At 34.6% G+C, this 18004-nt stretch overlaps 1 protein-coding gene across 1 annotated transcript in view; it reads right to left on the bottom strand.

Annotated features, from left to right (window-relative positions):
* Positions 1 to 1172: 1172 nt before the first annotated feature.
* LOC118749426 (neural-cadherin-like) overlaps positions 1173 to 18004 on the bottom strand; it is a 409803-nt gene continuing 392971 nt past the window's right edge. Inside the window, exons 5-6 of the mRNA XM_036484228.1 lie at positions 6496 to 6842; positions 1173 to 1294 (exon numbers count right to left, since the gene is read on the bottom strand). Of these exons, the coding sequence (XP_036340121.1) occupies positions 1173 to 1294; positions 6496 to 6842 (469 nt within the window). The remainder of the gene's footprint in view (positions 1295 to 6495; positions 6843 to 18004) is intronic.

The raw sequence follows: 18004 nt of genomic DNA, 5'->3' as shown, positions 1-18004 counted from the left end.
TCAATTACACTTTGTTGAATACATTTTGGTTAGCGCTGCCCTTGGTTTTTGTTTGTTTTTATGTTTTGGTTTAATGATTCTAAATCAAAATAAAATAAATCAAAATAAAATAACTCGAAATCTGTGCTACCAATCTCACGAATTTCGAATTTGAGGGAGAATTTCGTGTTCACGACGGAATTCATCATAGCGTGACAACGTCAGGATCTCCGAAAGAATTGATGATTGCCTGAATGTACCCAGCAGAAAAAAATTATCAATTGATTAAAATAACCAACTTCTAGTTAACTTTATTTCCGGAGTTCGATAAATAACTAACTTTTAATAAGCTATGACAAAACTATCTTTAGGTTAGTTGGAAAGTCGTGCAAGAGTCATGCAGATGTTATCGGGAGTTTGTTTTCTTTACAAGTTGCTATTTAAATATCCACACAAAAATTACTTTCAATACACTTTTTTTCTGAACTTCGCAGATTCTTTTTCGTATTCAGGACAAATAAAAGGAAGATCTAAATTTCACATTATCATTTTGAAGTTATATCTGACAGTGTTCGAATATGGGACCACCTGCAGCAAAATATGTAAACAAATATGAAATGTAATAAAATAAAGTAAATAAATAAAGAATTAAAAAACCAAAAAAATATTTTGTTTTTCTTATTGATATTTTATGTCTAAATGCAGTTAGCTACAAGTTAGTTGGCATCTAATGCAGAAGAAACCAGTTCTCACTATTTTGCGGCCCTCGCCATTCAAAATTAGTTAGTTACGGCTAAAGGAAATAGTTAATAAATAGTTACCACTAGTAGAATGCTAATTAGTTAATAGTTAGCTACAAACTAGTCCCGTTTCCTGCAGCGTATGTATCCAATGTCTTTCTTATGAGCTTTAGATTACTTTTACTGATTAATATGTAATCAGCATTCTAATTAGAATTGCTGATATTTTCGAAAATATCGCTTTTCGATATATCGAAATGGCGAAACCGAAAAATATCGATATTATCGTTTTTGAAATATCGATATATCACGCTAAAAAAAAAAAATTGAAATTTTACAGCAATATTTAGGAAACCTTGTTCAATAATAGTTTGAGTAATAGTAAGAGTAACTCATAGTAATATTTATTTTACATTTTTCAAATGTGAAAGATCTGTTGGCAGACATAAATTCTTAAGCCTTGCGCACACCAACGTGATAGCGATAGCGATAGTGATAGAAATCGAACGCAACATGTGTTTTCAAATGGAAGCGTGCACACCAAGCGCTATCGCAGCATGCTATATTCAATCGCACTATCGCAGCGTAATTAGATCAACGGTGAATGGAATTTGAAAAGTTGATTGTAACAAAAAGGACCAAATCGTGGAAAAATTAGTTTTCTATGTGAAAAATCATTGAATTTTATATTTTCATTTCGTTGAATCATTTCAGTGATTATAATTAGTACAATAAGATGTCTTATATTTTATAGTACAACAAACAATAATTATTACAAACAAAGGACATAAGAACACAATAACGTCTATAAGATTTCCTCATTACAAGTATGCATATATAAATTAAAAATATAGAGGGAAATATAAATAAATAAATAAATAAATAGTAACGTTACAAATCTAATGGAGAAGTAGCTTACATTTATTATAGATAGTCAGTTAAAAAAAAGAAAATAAATTATAATAATAATTATATGCCAAATTTAACACTTATTATCAGAGAAATAACTATAAAGAAGTTGCCTATAGTTGTTTTGGTTAAGAGTGTTTCTAATAGTAGCCGGAATAGAATTCCAGATACGTACGGTGTTGACAAAAAACAGTCTTGTGGAGGTTACATAATTAAAACTGGGTACAGTTAAGGTACAAGAACGGACGGATTTACTAAGTACAAGCTTTTCGTACAAATATGACGGTGTTTTTACTGAAATCAGACGGAAAAAGGAAAATGCAACTTCTAGCCTTCTGATAATCAAGAATATTACAGCCTAAAAGACGAGACCTCCAAGTAGATATATGGTCCAACCTGCGCAAGCCATAAACATAATGTGACGTGATTAAAAGCGATTTCAATTTTATAAGCAGTTCTAGAATCAAGTCTGTTGTAAACTAACTCTGAGTAGGTTATAAGTGGCAGTATGAGTTGGATGGCAACTTTTCTTCTAATTTGAAGAGGCGTATAGCGCACAGACTGTCTTAGGTTACGCAGAGTACCATATACTCTACCCACAGCAGAGTTAATGTGGTTGATACCAGTAAGGCTGGAGTTAATTACAAAGCCAAGATTAGTGATTTTACTCAGAGACTTTATTGCATATTGCAGGAATTTTAAAGCACGAAACATTTTTCTTCGCAATGGGCAACACGTACGCCTTTGCAGCATTGAGACAGAGGCCATTGTTATTCGCCCAGTGCAACAAACATGATAATTCACTACTTATTTTAAAACACAGATCACTTGTATCAGTAAAGCTACTCGACAAATACAGCTGAATATCATCAGCATATGCATGCATACTTCTTAATTTACATACATGGAACACATCTTTAACAAAGAGACTAAATAGTAAAGGACAAAGTATTGAGCCTTGGGGAACATCATTCGTTATTCTTCTTGGCTGAGAAACTCCTTTTCCCGTGCAAACATACTGGGTTCTGTCTGTCAAGTAACTTTCCATAATCTTTTACGCGTTATCACCAAATCCGAAATATTGTTGGAGTTTCCAACTTAGCTATGTGTGGTCAACTGAGTCGAATGCTTTCGAAAAGTCAAGCAAACAGGGCGGCGTTAGTTGACTTTTGTCAAAAGGTATGCGTATGTCATCTAGTATTTTCAATAATGCGGTTGAGCAGCTGTGCTTAGCTCTAAATCCTGACTGAAACGGTGAAAGTAAATTATATTTAAGCGAATGTGCACTGACTTGCTCCGCTAACAAGCTTTCAAATACTTTAGACAGAGCTGGCAAAATACTTAGGGCACTGACTTGCTCCGCTAACAAGCTTTCAAATACTTCAGACAGAGCTGGAAAAATACTTATGGGTCTAAAATCCCCCGGAGAGCTTGATACTTTACTTTTGGGATGAGGATGGAAAGCAAGAAGTCGTTATGGATGATTTAAATGAAAAAGATAATAAAAATGTAAGAAAGAAATATAAAGTATGGATGAAATTGGAATTAAGCTCAACGAAAGTGGAAAGTTCGAAACACTTATTTACATACATTCCATAACTTGACTTTGTTATTCTACATACTGTACAATCGCAACTCTATCCTTATCGCGTTGGTGTACATGCGCAATTATCGCTATCCCTATCGCTATCACTATCGCAATCCCGTTGGTGTGCGCTTAGCTTTACTTGTAAAAAGATCACCTGCAAGACTTCTAACAACTAAAAAATTTAACTATCAGAATTTGGCTTGTAAAAAAAACTTGGGTAATGTTTTCAAATATGAATGGATGTGAGGACATATTCTTTAATATAAGGATATGTATTCATTCATTAATACATACATTAATCGATTGCGCAGTTTAACTCGCATACATATATTAAAGTTTATTGAACTTATGTAAAAAATTAACCATATAACCATTTGTGGGTAAAATACCGATATTTGATAGTATCGTCAAAAAAAAAAAAAGTCTCGCCGAGAATATCGTATCGCAAACAAAAGATATCGCCAATATCGATATATCGATATAACATAAGCAATCCTAATTCTAATGTCCCAAAAGTCCCAAAAAAATCCCTATTTAATCACGTATACTCTTCGATACTGGGTAATGCAAAAAGCAGGGACGGAAAATTATCATTATTTTTTAAATTTTAACCAAAAAAATCAACAAGTTGTAATCCCCGTAAAACAATTTTAATTATACCCACGTATTTGTTTTTGTACATCCCACTGTAATTTACAATGATTTTTATACCCGAGCGCACTTGTGCACAATTATAACTTTTTTTCACATAACGGTTGTTTGTAAGAGGCAAAACGAATCGACATAGATATAGACAAATGTATACATAAATGATCAGAATGAAAAGAGAAATCGCTTAAGCGGTGACTGTCTGTCCGTCCGCCGTCCGTCTGTGCACACGATAACTCGAGTAAAAATTGAGATATCTTAACCAAACTTGGTATGTGCACTTCCTTCCAGCGTAGGACGGACGGTATTGAAAATGGGCAAAATCGGACAATAACCACGCCTACCTCCCATATAAAGGTAATTTTCAGAAATACGAAAACTGCGATATTTTAGTAACTACTGAAGATTATTCACTCAAAATTGATATTTACAATAATTTTTACACAAAAAATAAGAATTATATAAATTTTTGGAAAATATGCGTAGCCACGCCCACTTATGGATACATGTGTATATCTTGGTAACAGCTGCACCAATTTCTTCCAAACTTGGCACAGTTGTTAGTCTTGCTACAGCTAGGGATATGGAAATAACCTCACATCGATACCAAGCCGATACCAACCAAAAAGTATCGAGTATGTACTTTTATTTACTCATTTTCCGCCAGCTAGCTTGCTACTTTTACTCAAAAATGTTAGGTTGACCGTGAAGATCCAATTAAAACATGTCCAAAATGATGTCTCTCTATCCAAACGATTTAACAATCGTCAAGCAAACAAATAATAAAAAGACAAATACATTTCTATTAAAGATTTGTTTACGAACTGTTTCTACAAGCTTAACTTTTAGTTGAAGCAACACCACCAAGAAAATGAAATTCAACTGAAATGAGGAATGCAAACCACAATAGCAACGGTAAATTTTGTTTGCTCTGTTGCTCAAATGGCTTTGAGTTGATCGAATATTGTGCTCTCACTTATTGCTCTACCTTATATTTTGGCATTCGTACTTTTGCTTTACAAGCGATGGGAGTTTAGGTATGAGTACTTTTTGCCGATACCAAGTACTTACGTCTGATACCTTCTTATTGTATTTGGTGAAAGTATCGATGCCAAAAGTACTTGGTTTCAAGATGAAAGTATCGAGTACCTACTTGTATTTACTTGTGTCGCAACATCCCTAGCTACAGCATACCAAATGGCAATAACCACGCCTACCTCCCATATAACGGTAATTTGGAGAAATACGAAATCTTCGATAAATCAGTAAATAATAAAGCTAATTTACTCAAAATTGATGCTTGCAACAATTCTTTACCAAGAAATACGTTTATGATAAAGTTTTGGAAAATGGGCGTGGCACCGCCCATTTATGATCACATATATGTATCTCGGTAACCGTTCTACCAATTTGTACCAAACATGGTATGGTTATTGTGCTTGTCACATAGAAGCAAAACGTCGAAAATTATTGGATTCAGATTAAAATTCGACACTTTTCATATAACGGAAAATTTCAGAAATGCTTGAAACTTCAATATTTCGAAATTTGAGGACGCTAATTTACTCAAAATTGATACACACCTGCTGACCATGTAGCGGTAGCTTTCGGAAAGGTGAAAATCATATACTTAGTACCTGGGCCGGGTATTTAATGTTCGGCTCCGCCCGAACTTAGACTTTCTTACTTGTTATTATTCGAGTTTAACCAATCAAGATTAAAAATAATAATTAATATTTGAGTTTTAATTTTTCGTTCAAAGGTAATTATTATTACTTGATTTTTATTTTTTCGATCAAAAATAATGATTGTTTTATGATTTTTATTCTTTTGCTCAAAGATAATTATTATTATTTAGGTTTGTTTTTTCCAATTAAGAATGATGATCATTCCAAAAAATTAAAAGCTATACCAGCGCGTCGGCCGCTGTGGTGTAGTGGTAAGCAGTGCGCGCTTCCACTCCGCAACACCTGGGTTCAAACCCTGGTCAAAGCAACATCGCCAAAAATATAGAAAAAAGGTTTTTTCTTAACAGCGGTCGTCCCTCGGCAGGCAATGGCAAACTTCCGAGTGTATTTCTGCCTTCTCATAAAAATATAGTCGCCGTTCGGAGTCGGCGTAAAACTGTAGGTCCCTCCGCTTTGTGTGACAACATCAAGGCGCACGCCGCAAATCGGAGGAGAAGCTCGGCCAAAGACTAACATATGTGTAAGCGCCAATCTATTATTATTATTATTATACCAGCGCGGTTTCCGCCGTATCCTTTTCAGAGGTAGCGACACCATAATTAAAGGAATAAGTCTAAATATTTTCAGGTAAAAATTTCAGTAAGTTGCGTCTGTATAGCCTTTTCAATTTTATAAATAATCATTATTTTTAAATAGAAAAATAAAACTCAGTAATAATTATTATCTCTGAGCGAAAAAATAAAAATCATAACATAATCATTATTTTTGATCGGAAAAAATAAAAATCAAATAATACTCATTTCCATTGAGCAAAAAACTAAAAATCAATAATAATTATTATTTTAGAGAGAAAAAAATATAACTCATAAAATAATGATTAAATGCTGATTTAAATTATTCCACTCATAATGATTACCGTCCCTGGCAAAAAGAAATGCCATACTTTTCTTAGGACAGCGCCGTGGGTGAAAAATGCATTTTCGGATGTGAGAACGGCTGTTGATTGTATTATTTTTTCTATTACCATACATTAAATTTTCCCACTGACTACTTGTGTGTTTGTAAGTACGTACCTCAACGGATGTGGAGAAGCCACCCGAGTCTTCGGTGGCAGTAACTATCAACGAGTAGACATGCGGCTGTCGCAAATCTTCGAAATCCAATTCTTTCGCCAACTTGACGATACCCGACGACGGCCCAATGTTGAATGTACCAGCCCCTTGTCCTTGTGCCTTCAATGTATAGCGTATCTCACGATCTGCAAACGATTTCGCCTTCACCGAGATGATGCTGAAAGTAAAAAAGAAGAAAATACGTATGAGTAAATCTATCAGTTAGGGCCAGTTTTTTAGTGCATGGGTGTGGTTTAAACTTAGTTTAAATTGCCAGCTAAACTAAACGCAGTTTACGTGATTTAGGTTTAACCTGCGAAAGTGCCATAATTGATGTATTTATGTATATAAAGTTGTGAATTTGACATTGTTGCTGTGATGTGTTTTACCTACATTTGAAAAATAACTTTGGTTACACAATTATGTAAGCATAAAATTAAAAATAAATCGGAAATATGCCAGCGCAATGATCGACTATGTCGGAGATTTTTTGGATCACTGTCGGGAATTTCGTAGTCGACTGCTAAAATAGCTAACTTTTGGCCCGCTTATGGCGGCTATCTTTTAAATGAGTTCAAAGTTATACAGAGCCAACCGAAAAACGTTTGTTTTAATTTTTAAAATTGTGCAAGTTTTTGGTTGTAAATATACAGGCAGTTGATAGTTATGTTCAATTCTCAGAATTTTGTTGAAGAACGCCCTATCTCAGAACTCGGTTCAAAAACGCCCTATCTCAAACGAAAATACATTGAAAATAAGCTGAGATAGGGCGTTATTCAACTCAATTCTCAGGTAGGGTGTTTTCCAATCAAATTCTGAAGTAGGGCGTTCTTGAAAAGTTTTCTGAGATAAAGCGTTGTTGAAAAATTTTCTGAGATAGGACGTTTCGAACTGGCTGCCGAGATAGGTCGATCTTCCACTCAGCCATCGATATACAATGTGCATGTCCAATCAAAGACATACAAAAATATATCTTCTTCTTATTTGGCACTACAACCGTTTGTCAGTTTGGGTCGAGACCAAAAAGCTTTTCCAATTGCCTCTCTCCTGTGCGAATTTACGCCAGTTGGTTATCCCGAGCGCAGATAGCTCCTTCTGTACTTGGTTCTTCCATTGTTCGTGGGCGCCCTTGCTTTCGTTGTTCACCCATCCGTGCGTAGTCGAAGGATCTTTTCACCGGAGCCTCGTCATCCATGCGTACAACATGTCCAAGCCAGCGCAATCGCTGTATTTTAATGCGCTTAATTATGTCCATGTCGTTAAAAAGTTCATACTGTTCGTCATTCCATCTTCTCCAATACCCGTCATCCACGAAAACAGGGCCGTAGATCTTGCGCAGAATACTTCTCTCGAAAGCCCCCAAAGGCTTTTCATCTTTGTTCGACATCGTTTAAGTTTCTGCGCCATATAAAAGGACGGGCATGATGAGAGATTGTAGAGCGTGATTTTCGTTCTGCATACGCCAGCAGCATCGTTCTTTTGCCATATATGGTGCCGCTGCAATTCAGATTGGCAGCTTGGCAGCCATACATACGGTGGTAAAAAAATTTTAGCCGAAACACTTTTTGCCAAGTTCTAACGTATTATTTTTGTTTTTATTGAACTTTTGTTATTTTTTTATAAAAATATAGTTCTTTCTTTAACAAAACCCGTGTAAATCCAAGTTTCAAAATTTGTGCCATATTAAAAAAAAATTTAACAAACTTTCGTACAAATTTCGAACTTTTTAAAAATTCTAAAAAATCAATCGAAATTTTTAGCCATTTCAAACTTGTACTTTATTCTACTAGAATTCAATGTGATACAAAACTGCGTACTCAGAAATAAATTAAAAACCTCGAAATTTTAACGAAAATTTGTTGAATGTTTTTTTAAATTGCAAAAATTTTTAAGGCAGTGTCACTCGATTGGTACCTTTGTACAGATTTGTACATTTTTATATTGGGCTATTGGTAAAAAAAAGGGAAATTTTTTATTTTTTTGTAGTCAAAAGATTGGTACTTTACAGCGATATCTCTATTGAAAAATTTCAACAAATGAATTTTCGTGATTGGGATAAAGAAAAATACTTTGGGTGTTCACACAATTGGTATTCGATTTGCACCAAATTTTGGCAAATACCCAATCGTGTGACACTGCCTTTGAACTTGTATTTATACGGATGTTTTTAAAGAATGAAATTTAAAAAAAATTAAATAACAGCAAAACAATATTTTAAAACTTGTGAAAATTTGGTGCGGCTATAATTTGTTCGACTAATAAACTAAAAAAAATTACTGTACATAAGTTTACTATGATTACTCGTCCGTGCTATTATAGTAGCACAATGCCACTAAGCGCATTTTAAAATTTTCAGGCAATAGCCTCATGCGATTATCGATTATATTTTTTGTTGTTTGTGTGAAATATTTTATATTTATCAGTATTTTTCTTTTAATCAAAATATGTTGAAGTAAAAGTGAAACTAAAAAAAAATTTGCCAGAACTTACCCCCCCCCGAAAAAAAATCCTGGCTACGGGCCTGGTTATGTTATTTACAATAGTATGCAAAAATTACAAATATTTCTCTAAGGGCCAATTTCACAGTGCGTCAGAATCGACAGTTAACTAGAGATTTTCAGTACAAAAATTCTGTAGTTAACTCCCGATTCTGAGTTAACTACGCATTGTGAAATTGGCCTAAAGTATGCAGAAATTACCGCTATATTTATGTTGCGTAAAAATTTCATTGCTGTATCGATTACCAGTACCGCACTAGAACAAAATGTGATTTAATATTTACCATGGACATATATGTAAAATCTAAATTTTAAAGCCGTTTTTCTCAAGTTTCGCTTTTGAAGTTATGACATTATTGAAGTAAATGATCAATATGTATACTTACATATTAGACGTCTGCATGAATCCGTTCAAAATGGCATAGCGACACCTGAGTGAAATATCGACCTATCTAGGCAGCTAGTTCGAAAACGCCCCATCTCAGAAAACTTTTCAAAACCGCCATATTTCAGAATTTAACTTTTATCTCGGTATTTGGTTGAAGAACGTCTTATCTCAGAATTCGGTTCAAAAATGCCCTATCTCAACTGAACTGTTTTTTAACCGGCAGAATGAATATGGTTGGCTATGAACTTTATTGAATTTAAAAACAGAGCTGTGTTGAAATGAGAATCGTCATGACAACGTTCAAACGTTGTAAAACCATATTGATATAATAGTAGTGCTATTCTGTAACCAATTTTCGACAGTTATGACAAGTTCTATGATTCTTCTATTCTATACAAATTTTCTGACGGTTTCTATCGAAAATTTGAAATTTTCATTCCGATTACGATGAAAAAAAAAACGCTCGTTAAGCTTTGCGACAACACTTTATTTAGAGTTTTTTCTTCAAATAATGTATCCCCACAGACTCCTTAATGAATGCTACAAAAATCAGGGACGTGAACCGGTTTTGAACCGGAAAACCGCTTTTTTCTATTAATTAACTGAACCCTTAACCGAACCGAAATTTTCCACAAATGTTTGATCCGAACCGAAAACCGAGCCACTTTCTATAAAGGTTTGTTTCAACCAATTTTCAATAGATAAATGTACCCACTTTTTTCTTTTTGTTAAACATGGTGACACCTACCATATTTGTTTACCATGAGACAATATCAAATGTAAAGGCAACCCATCCCATTTGATACACACTTGACCCTTAACCTTGCGCGATGTTGCACTTGACACTTGACACTTAAACTTGCGCGTTATTTTTTTTTGTTTTTCGAACCGTTGAACCGAACCAAAACACCGGTTCAAAGACCCAAAAAACCGGTTCACGTCCCTGACAAAAATACATACGTATAAAATCGATGGCCGACGACTTCCTACTACTTACATATTTGGCACGAAGAAGTCAAAAAGCGCATAGAAGTGCCTTTTTCATATTTTGCGAACAATAATATTCTTTAAACGTTTCAGGTAGGAGAAAATTCATATATGTATATGGGGTTTTAGACTCGCTGAACCCGAGTACGCGGTCCGTTAACCTCCATAATGTCAGGTTCGAGGTCATTTGAGGGTCAAATAAGACAAAAAAATTTATTCAAAAAAATTTCTTTTTTGTTTTTGTTGTCCCTGAACCCCAATATGGGGGTCTCTTGATTCATTAAGGTCATCTAGAGGTCATGCCAAGCTCATCCCAACGTCAAATTCAGAAGAATTGTACTGAGTTTTCGGGTTTATTCAATGAATTTTTCCCTACTTGACCTTCAAATGACTCGAACCTGACTGATGGAGGCTAACAGACCTCGGATTCTCATTCAGGGCTTCGAATTACATAAACCTGTAACCTGTGTTATCGCAAAGAAAATTTCAAACTTAGGTTTAGGTTAGGTTATTCAGGCTGGCTGACCGCCCCACATAGACCAATGACGCCATGCAATCACATGGAGAAATAAGGGAAAGTGAAATAAAGCCATAAGAAAAAAATTACATATGAGAAAGAAAGCCATACGATACAAAAAGTAAATGTTGTTTCTTTAGCGGCGGCCCGCGTTGGCTCGCCACACCGCGTCACGCGATTGTGCCGCGCGGTCCTCGTATAAAATTGCTGCTTTGTCCATTCTTCTTGCTTTTGATGATATACATAAGTACATACATATACATATGAAGTTTTTTTTTAAATCGGTAAGATATATTTTTATATCTATATATCACAGCGTATGTGAGGTTGCATACATTATTTTGTAGAGAGTAAAAACACTCATGATTCAAAATTGTTCTCTGTTATAAAGCAATCGCATTTCGTGCTTCGGTGAGAAAATCCAATTTTTGGCAAAAAATGTCAGTTACGCGGTTTTGCAGAACGACGATAGGGGGTTTTGCATTTTAAACGACGATATAAGTACATGAAGTAGAGTACTTTTTGATTTTGTCATTAACAATTTTATACATACCTCAAGTTAATATGCATCTTACCTATTTAAAAGAACATTTTATATACATACGTACATACATATGTATATCTATACAAATTAATATATATATACATATGTATATATCTTTGAGATTTTCCTTTAAATCTGTAAAATATACTTATATAAAATTTAAAATTGCTAATGACAAAACCGAAAAGTACTCAACATTGCAGACGACATATAAGGAAAACTGAATTATTACGAAATATAAATAAAGTGCCAAGTTTTTCTTACACAAATCTTTGAAACAAAGTAAAAAAAAACAACATCAAAAATCTCATTATTATGTTTCCGTTGATGTACTGTTTTAATATTTTTATGTAGATATTTTAAGCTTAAACTGTTTTGTCATCTGGGTGGAGCTTTTCCAAAAAATCCCTTAAGAAACTACTTTTATTCATAAAAATCTCAATTTTTAGAGGTATTTTCAAACCGGTCCAGCTCACGTAAATCTTAATATATTTCCGAAATATTTTGATAGATGTCTTAAGATATTCTAGGTTTGGTAATTATGCCGGAAAAACCGCAACTTTTTTTGGTGATGTACAGTAGTCGAAAAATTATAGCCGCGCCAAATTTTCACAAGTTTTAAAATATTATTTTTGTAGCCCAATATAAAAATGTACTAATCTGTACAAATGTAACAATCGAGTGCCACTGCCTTATAAATTTATACAATTAAAAAAAAAAAATTAAACACATTTTCGTAAAAATTTCGACTTTTTTAATTAGATTCTGAGTATGCAGTTGTAGTAGAGTAAAGTACAAGTTTCAAATGACTAAAAACTACGATTGATTTTTTAGAGTTTTTAGAAAACCTCGAAATTTGTACGAAAGTTTGTTGAATTTTTTTTTTTTTAACATTGCAAAAATTTGGAAACTTGGATTTACACGAGTTTTATTAAAGAATAAACTATATTTTATAAAAAGTAACCAAAATTAAATAACAACGAAAATAATACGTTAAAACTTGGCAAAAAGTGGTTCGGCTATAATTTTTTGACCACTGTATATATTTTTTAATATCTTTAATTGGGCGTGCACATTGTACATAAAGAAAGTACATAACAACATTAAAAAGTATATGCGCGTATGGCGGGGCCACCTTTCTTGTGGATTGGGCAGAGCACACTCAAATTCCAGTCGTCGGGCATGCGTTCATCTGAAGGGTTGATACATGCACCTTATGAGCTCCTCGCTGCGGTACTTGAATAGTTCAGCTGGCAAGCCGTCAGCTCCAACATAATCGCTAATTCGTACCTCGTCATATTCAGGCGGTGGAACATCGACTCCATTGTCATCGCCTGGCGTTTGGGTTCATCTTCTCCACTTCTTTCAATGCTGTTCTGATTCAATACGGCGGAGAAATGCTCCCTCCATAATTTGAGTATGATTGGAGCGTGGCCCTGTAGGCGGCATCTTTTTTCTCTGCAGCTTCTTTACACATCGTACCAGTCGTTCTTTCGGGCTCGTCGAAATATGACTAATTCTCTGCTCGCGTATGTCGGTTTAGTGAAGAGTACTCTCAGAGAGCAGGTGTGAGAGTCGAGTGGGAAATAAGTTAGCTGTCTGTTGTGTTTGCAGCTTTTCGACTTTAACCTTTCCTTGCATTGTTGGGCGCACTTTTTTTGCTGCACAGAGGCTGGTGCGTTTCTTGTCTGCAATATGATAGTTATCCGAGTCGATGTTTGGCCCTTGGAGTGTACGTACTTATAAAACACAGGAAGTATGCCTTCCGTCTATCAGAACATGTTCCACTTGGTTTTTCGTTTGCCGATATGGAGACAGCCATGTAGCTTGATGGATTTTTTCATGCTGGAACCTAGCACTACATATTACGAAGATCGTCATCAGAAAAAGGGGTCTCTTTCGAGGGTGTTTGTTGTTTTTCACTGGGCGGGGTTTTAACGTGGTGGGACCCAAACCCAGCGCACGCGAAGTTTTACGCCTTCTCACTTTATCTCGCTGCCAAATGCGTGTTTTGTCGCTACCTAGAGGATACATGGATATAACTATCCGAACGTTTTGAGCTGCGATTTGAACCGTACGCACAATAATCACTTCTGGCCACTCCCAGGTGAACGGCAGTCAAAAGTTTTTCCCACCTTCGTGAGCCTCTCCGTACGGATTCCTATGCAAGTTAAATGTGTCAGAAACTGTCAAAATAGTAGAGAATGAAGTGCAGAAGATATGCGTAAAACATAGTGCTGCAGTTCAAAATTATTCCGGTACAACTTCAGCTAACGCATAAAGCTCATAATTTTCGTTTGAAAAGTAGGGTACAATCGTCTGGTATAGATTCAATTATATACATAATTTCGTCAATATTATGAAAATAATAACATGACTAAATGTGCAGATCCTCTTTTATTTTAGCAGCTATTAAATAACTCTCGAGAACAGAAAATAGGTTTTGATAAACGAAGTATTTTATAGCTCTGAGTCCAGCGAGTTCGGTGGAGTCTGAGCGTACATATTTCCAGCAAACCTGGAATAAATATACCGGCAAACAAAACAAATGTGGTGGTGTGGTTTTAACCAGACCCACCTACCGACATGCATTTTGGCCCGTTGGATCCGATTCTGAAATTTCGAAAACTACGATTTACTCGAAATTTAGAAGTTATACTTTCTAAAGACTCAGACCGGACTCCAGGCGGTACACCGGCACACAAAAAAAGTGGTCTGTGCATTAAAATAATCCGACCCAAAATAAATTTTTAATAAATGAACAAAGATTCAATGAATAAGAAGGGTATTATAATTTTGGTCCGATGTTTGTACGTACCAGAGTAAGAAGAGATAGGTCCATTAAAATGTACACATAAATGATCAAAACGTCGAGCTGAGTCGATTTAGCCATCTCCGTCTGTTTGTATGCAATCTAGTATCTCAGTTTTCAAGATATCCGGATAAAATTAGGTAGGTGGGTGTATTTTTATAATCTATTAATCATTTGTCGGAACCAGTAGAATCGGACCACTATAACATATAGCCCCCATACAACTGATTGTTCAGATATGAGATTTTTCGTTATAACTCCTCCATTTATACAGATAGGAACATGAAATTTTGGAATACTTCCACCCATTATCAACAGAAAACTTAGAGTGAAAATTATAAAGAGCGGGTCACTGTAAACTATAGCCACCATACAACTGATTGTTCGGTGACTGGTAATAAGGTCAATGGAAATAAGGTCAATTGACATTATTTCCCACCCTGGTGCGAAATGAAGTCAATTGACATTATTACCTTTTCAAAAGCGAAATAAAGTCAATAAAAATTTGGAAATAAAGTCATTGACGCTATTTCCTCATTCAAATGGAAATAGCGTCAACAATACTTAAAGTATGTCGAATCATAGAAAAAAATGTTCTTACAATAAACATTGCCCCGTAAGTGTTGTTTTTTAATAGATGAAAAAGGTTATTCCCAAATCCTCAGTGTTGTGATATTGATCCACACACAATCATGAAATACCACCATTTGATTTTAATAAAAAAATTTAAATTACGAATATAGTAAAAACACGATGCGAAAAACTAAACGCCTGCGCACAGCTGGAATACGAGAAATATTTGAAGAAAGAGTGTAGAAATGATCCATAACTTGCAAAACATGTTTCGTTACCACAAAAATAAAGCGAACACTATTAAATTGAAGAAACAGTCCATGTCCAAAAACCCCGGAGGAACACTGAAAGAATTCTGTGTTTTAAATTAGCATATTTTGAACGAATTCGGAATGTCTAAGGTGGAAAATAAACCAACCTTTCTATGAGGAAACAACTATAGAAATATAATTTTCTTACACTGTATTCGTGTCTCCGCCAGCAATTTGTGACGACATCATTTAAAAGCAGCTAAGGAGAATGACGACACTATTTATTAGATGGCACATTCAACGAGCCAATGTGCCAAAATGCGGGTATAAACAATTATGGATTATTTATTATCGGAACCGAGATGATATAAGTTAATTGATTGGTTTTCACACACTTTTAAAACACAAATTATATGCTTTTTTACTGCAGACAAGTTGTTGCCCCAAAACAGAGCAGAAATCTTCCAATCAGGACTGCAAACTATCCTTAGTTATGAGGTACCATATTGAGGATAAAAACGTGCCAAAATGTGCCAAATAGAAAAATAAAAGTGCCAAAAAAGGTGTCATTCCTTTTAATCATTCACATTTAGCAATAAAATAAAGCTACATGTTCCAAACAAAAGCGCAATGATAAAATGAAATAAACCAGTTGAATAGCCTTTATAAATTAGAAAATTTTAGTTGAGAAAAAGAAATGCACGCAAAGGATTTCACAAAAATGTATTGAAATGTAATTTTTTTTACAAAAGTGCCATTTTGGCACTTTGTGCCAAATTGAAAATTAAGTGCCATTTGAAGAAAAATAGGGACAAATGGCGCGGTTTGAGCCAAGTTGGCATCCCTGCTTCTAATAACTTACAAATATAAAAATGTGAAATATCGAGGGCTTGAATTCATTAATACCCTCTGCCTGCAATTTGCACAAAAACTAAATTGTGATTTTAGAAACCATCTGGGACTTATTACCTGTCGTTATATAAGGTAGCATTAATATCACTGATGACAGTTAAAGCTTAGGTGGATTTTTATATCAGAATCTCACCTTTGTGAAAAGTGTGCAGATAGAGGGTATTCTATTGAATATAAACCCTCGATGTTTAAAATATATACAAATTTTATTTCAACGTATACAAAAAATAAATCTACCTACGTTACAGCATGGCGGGGGACTGAGAAGGGGGTGCCGGGGGGCCGCGGCGATGCGTGACGTGGTGTGCGTGGTGACGCGGGCCGCCGCGAAGCTAAACAAATTTAATGTTTGAAAGAGAAATAATGTCAATGGATTTTATTTTGTCTTTAAAAAGCTAATAATGTCAATTGACTTTATTTCGCACCAGGGTGGGAAATAAAGTCAATTGACCTTATTTCCATTGACCTTATTACCTGTCACCGATTGTTCAGATATGCGATTTTTGATATAATTCCTCAATTTATGCAGCTGAGAACATGAAATTTCGCAATTTCATTTCCACCCATTATCAAAAAAATATTTACAAGGAAAATGGCGAAGGTCGGGTCGCTATAACCTATAGCCTCCCCTCCATACAACTAATTATTCAGATATGAGATTCATTGTTATAATTTCTCCATTTATGCAGCAAGAAACATGAAATTTCGCACTAGTTTCACTCATTATCAAGAGAAAGTTTACAGTAAAATGAACAAATATCGGGTAACTATAACCTATTTATTGCTCCACACAACTGATTGGTCAGATATGGGGTTTTAAAATAAAACTCCTATATTTTGACAGCTAAAACCGAAATTCGTAAGCTATTTTATAAATAATAATACAAAGTCTACCGAGAAAATCGTCAAAATCTATGCTATATAAGCTTTATCTCCTATACCACTGATTGTTCAGATACCAGCTTTTGCGATCTATCTCCTTTATGTAGGAAGCTAAACCCATTAAATTTTGTTACCAATTTATATACCGATAACACAGCAGTCAAAATCACTTAGATTGGTGCTATATAAGGTATATCTACCCTACCTCTGATTGTTTAGATATGATTTTTTATATATGTAACTCCTCTATCAATGTATGCTGCGAATATATAAATTTTTCCAAATGCAGTAATGTGTAAAAGCAGGGACCGCAAATAACGATTATCCTTTGAAATTTCAACTCAAAAATCACGCTGAAAGAGAAATGCTATGTGCATAAGGAGTAAAGCAGTATATGTATTTCTTATTACTCAGAATACCTTCAGCTGAACTGATTTTTATTTTCTAATTTTTACTTATAAAAATTAAGTTTAATCATTAGATTTTGAGTTTTATTTTTTGCTCGGAAAATAATCGTTACGTTTTAAGTTTTATTTTTTGCCCGCAAAATAATGGTTACGTTTTAAGTTTTATTTTTTGCTCGGAAAATAATAGTTACGTTTTAAATTTTATTTTTGCTCGGAAAATAATGGTTGCGTTTTAAGTTTTATTTTTTGCACAGAAAATAATCGGTACGTTTTACGTTTTATTTTTTGTTTGGAAAATGATCGTTATTTCATTACTTTTACTTTTTGCTCAGAAAATAAAACTTAATTTTGCGTATTCGTATGCGCATGCGTGAATATCGCAACTGTGGAGTGGGTAATGAAAATACAGAGAGGAATATAGAAGGGCAGAAACAAAGACAAGGGCAACGACAAAAACACAGACACTCACGACCTATATTGAAGGATCAAGCCAATGATAAAGGTGAAGAACAGGACAAAGTTAAAGATAAATAAAAAGACAAGAATAAAGATAATGATGAAGATGAAGA

The sequence above is a fragment of the Rhagoletis pomonella genome, unplaced genomic scaffold (assembly GCF_013731165.1).
Source record: "Rhagoletis pomonella isolate Grant_MI unplaced genomic scaffold, Rhpom_1.0 Rhpom_scaffold_00016, whole genome shotgun sequence".
Lineage (NCBI taxonomy): Eukaryota > Metazoa > Arthropoda > Insecta > Diptera > Tephritidae > Rhagoletis > Rhagoletis pomonella.
This window is presented reverse-complemented; position numbering and strand designations above follow the sequence as displayed.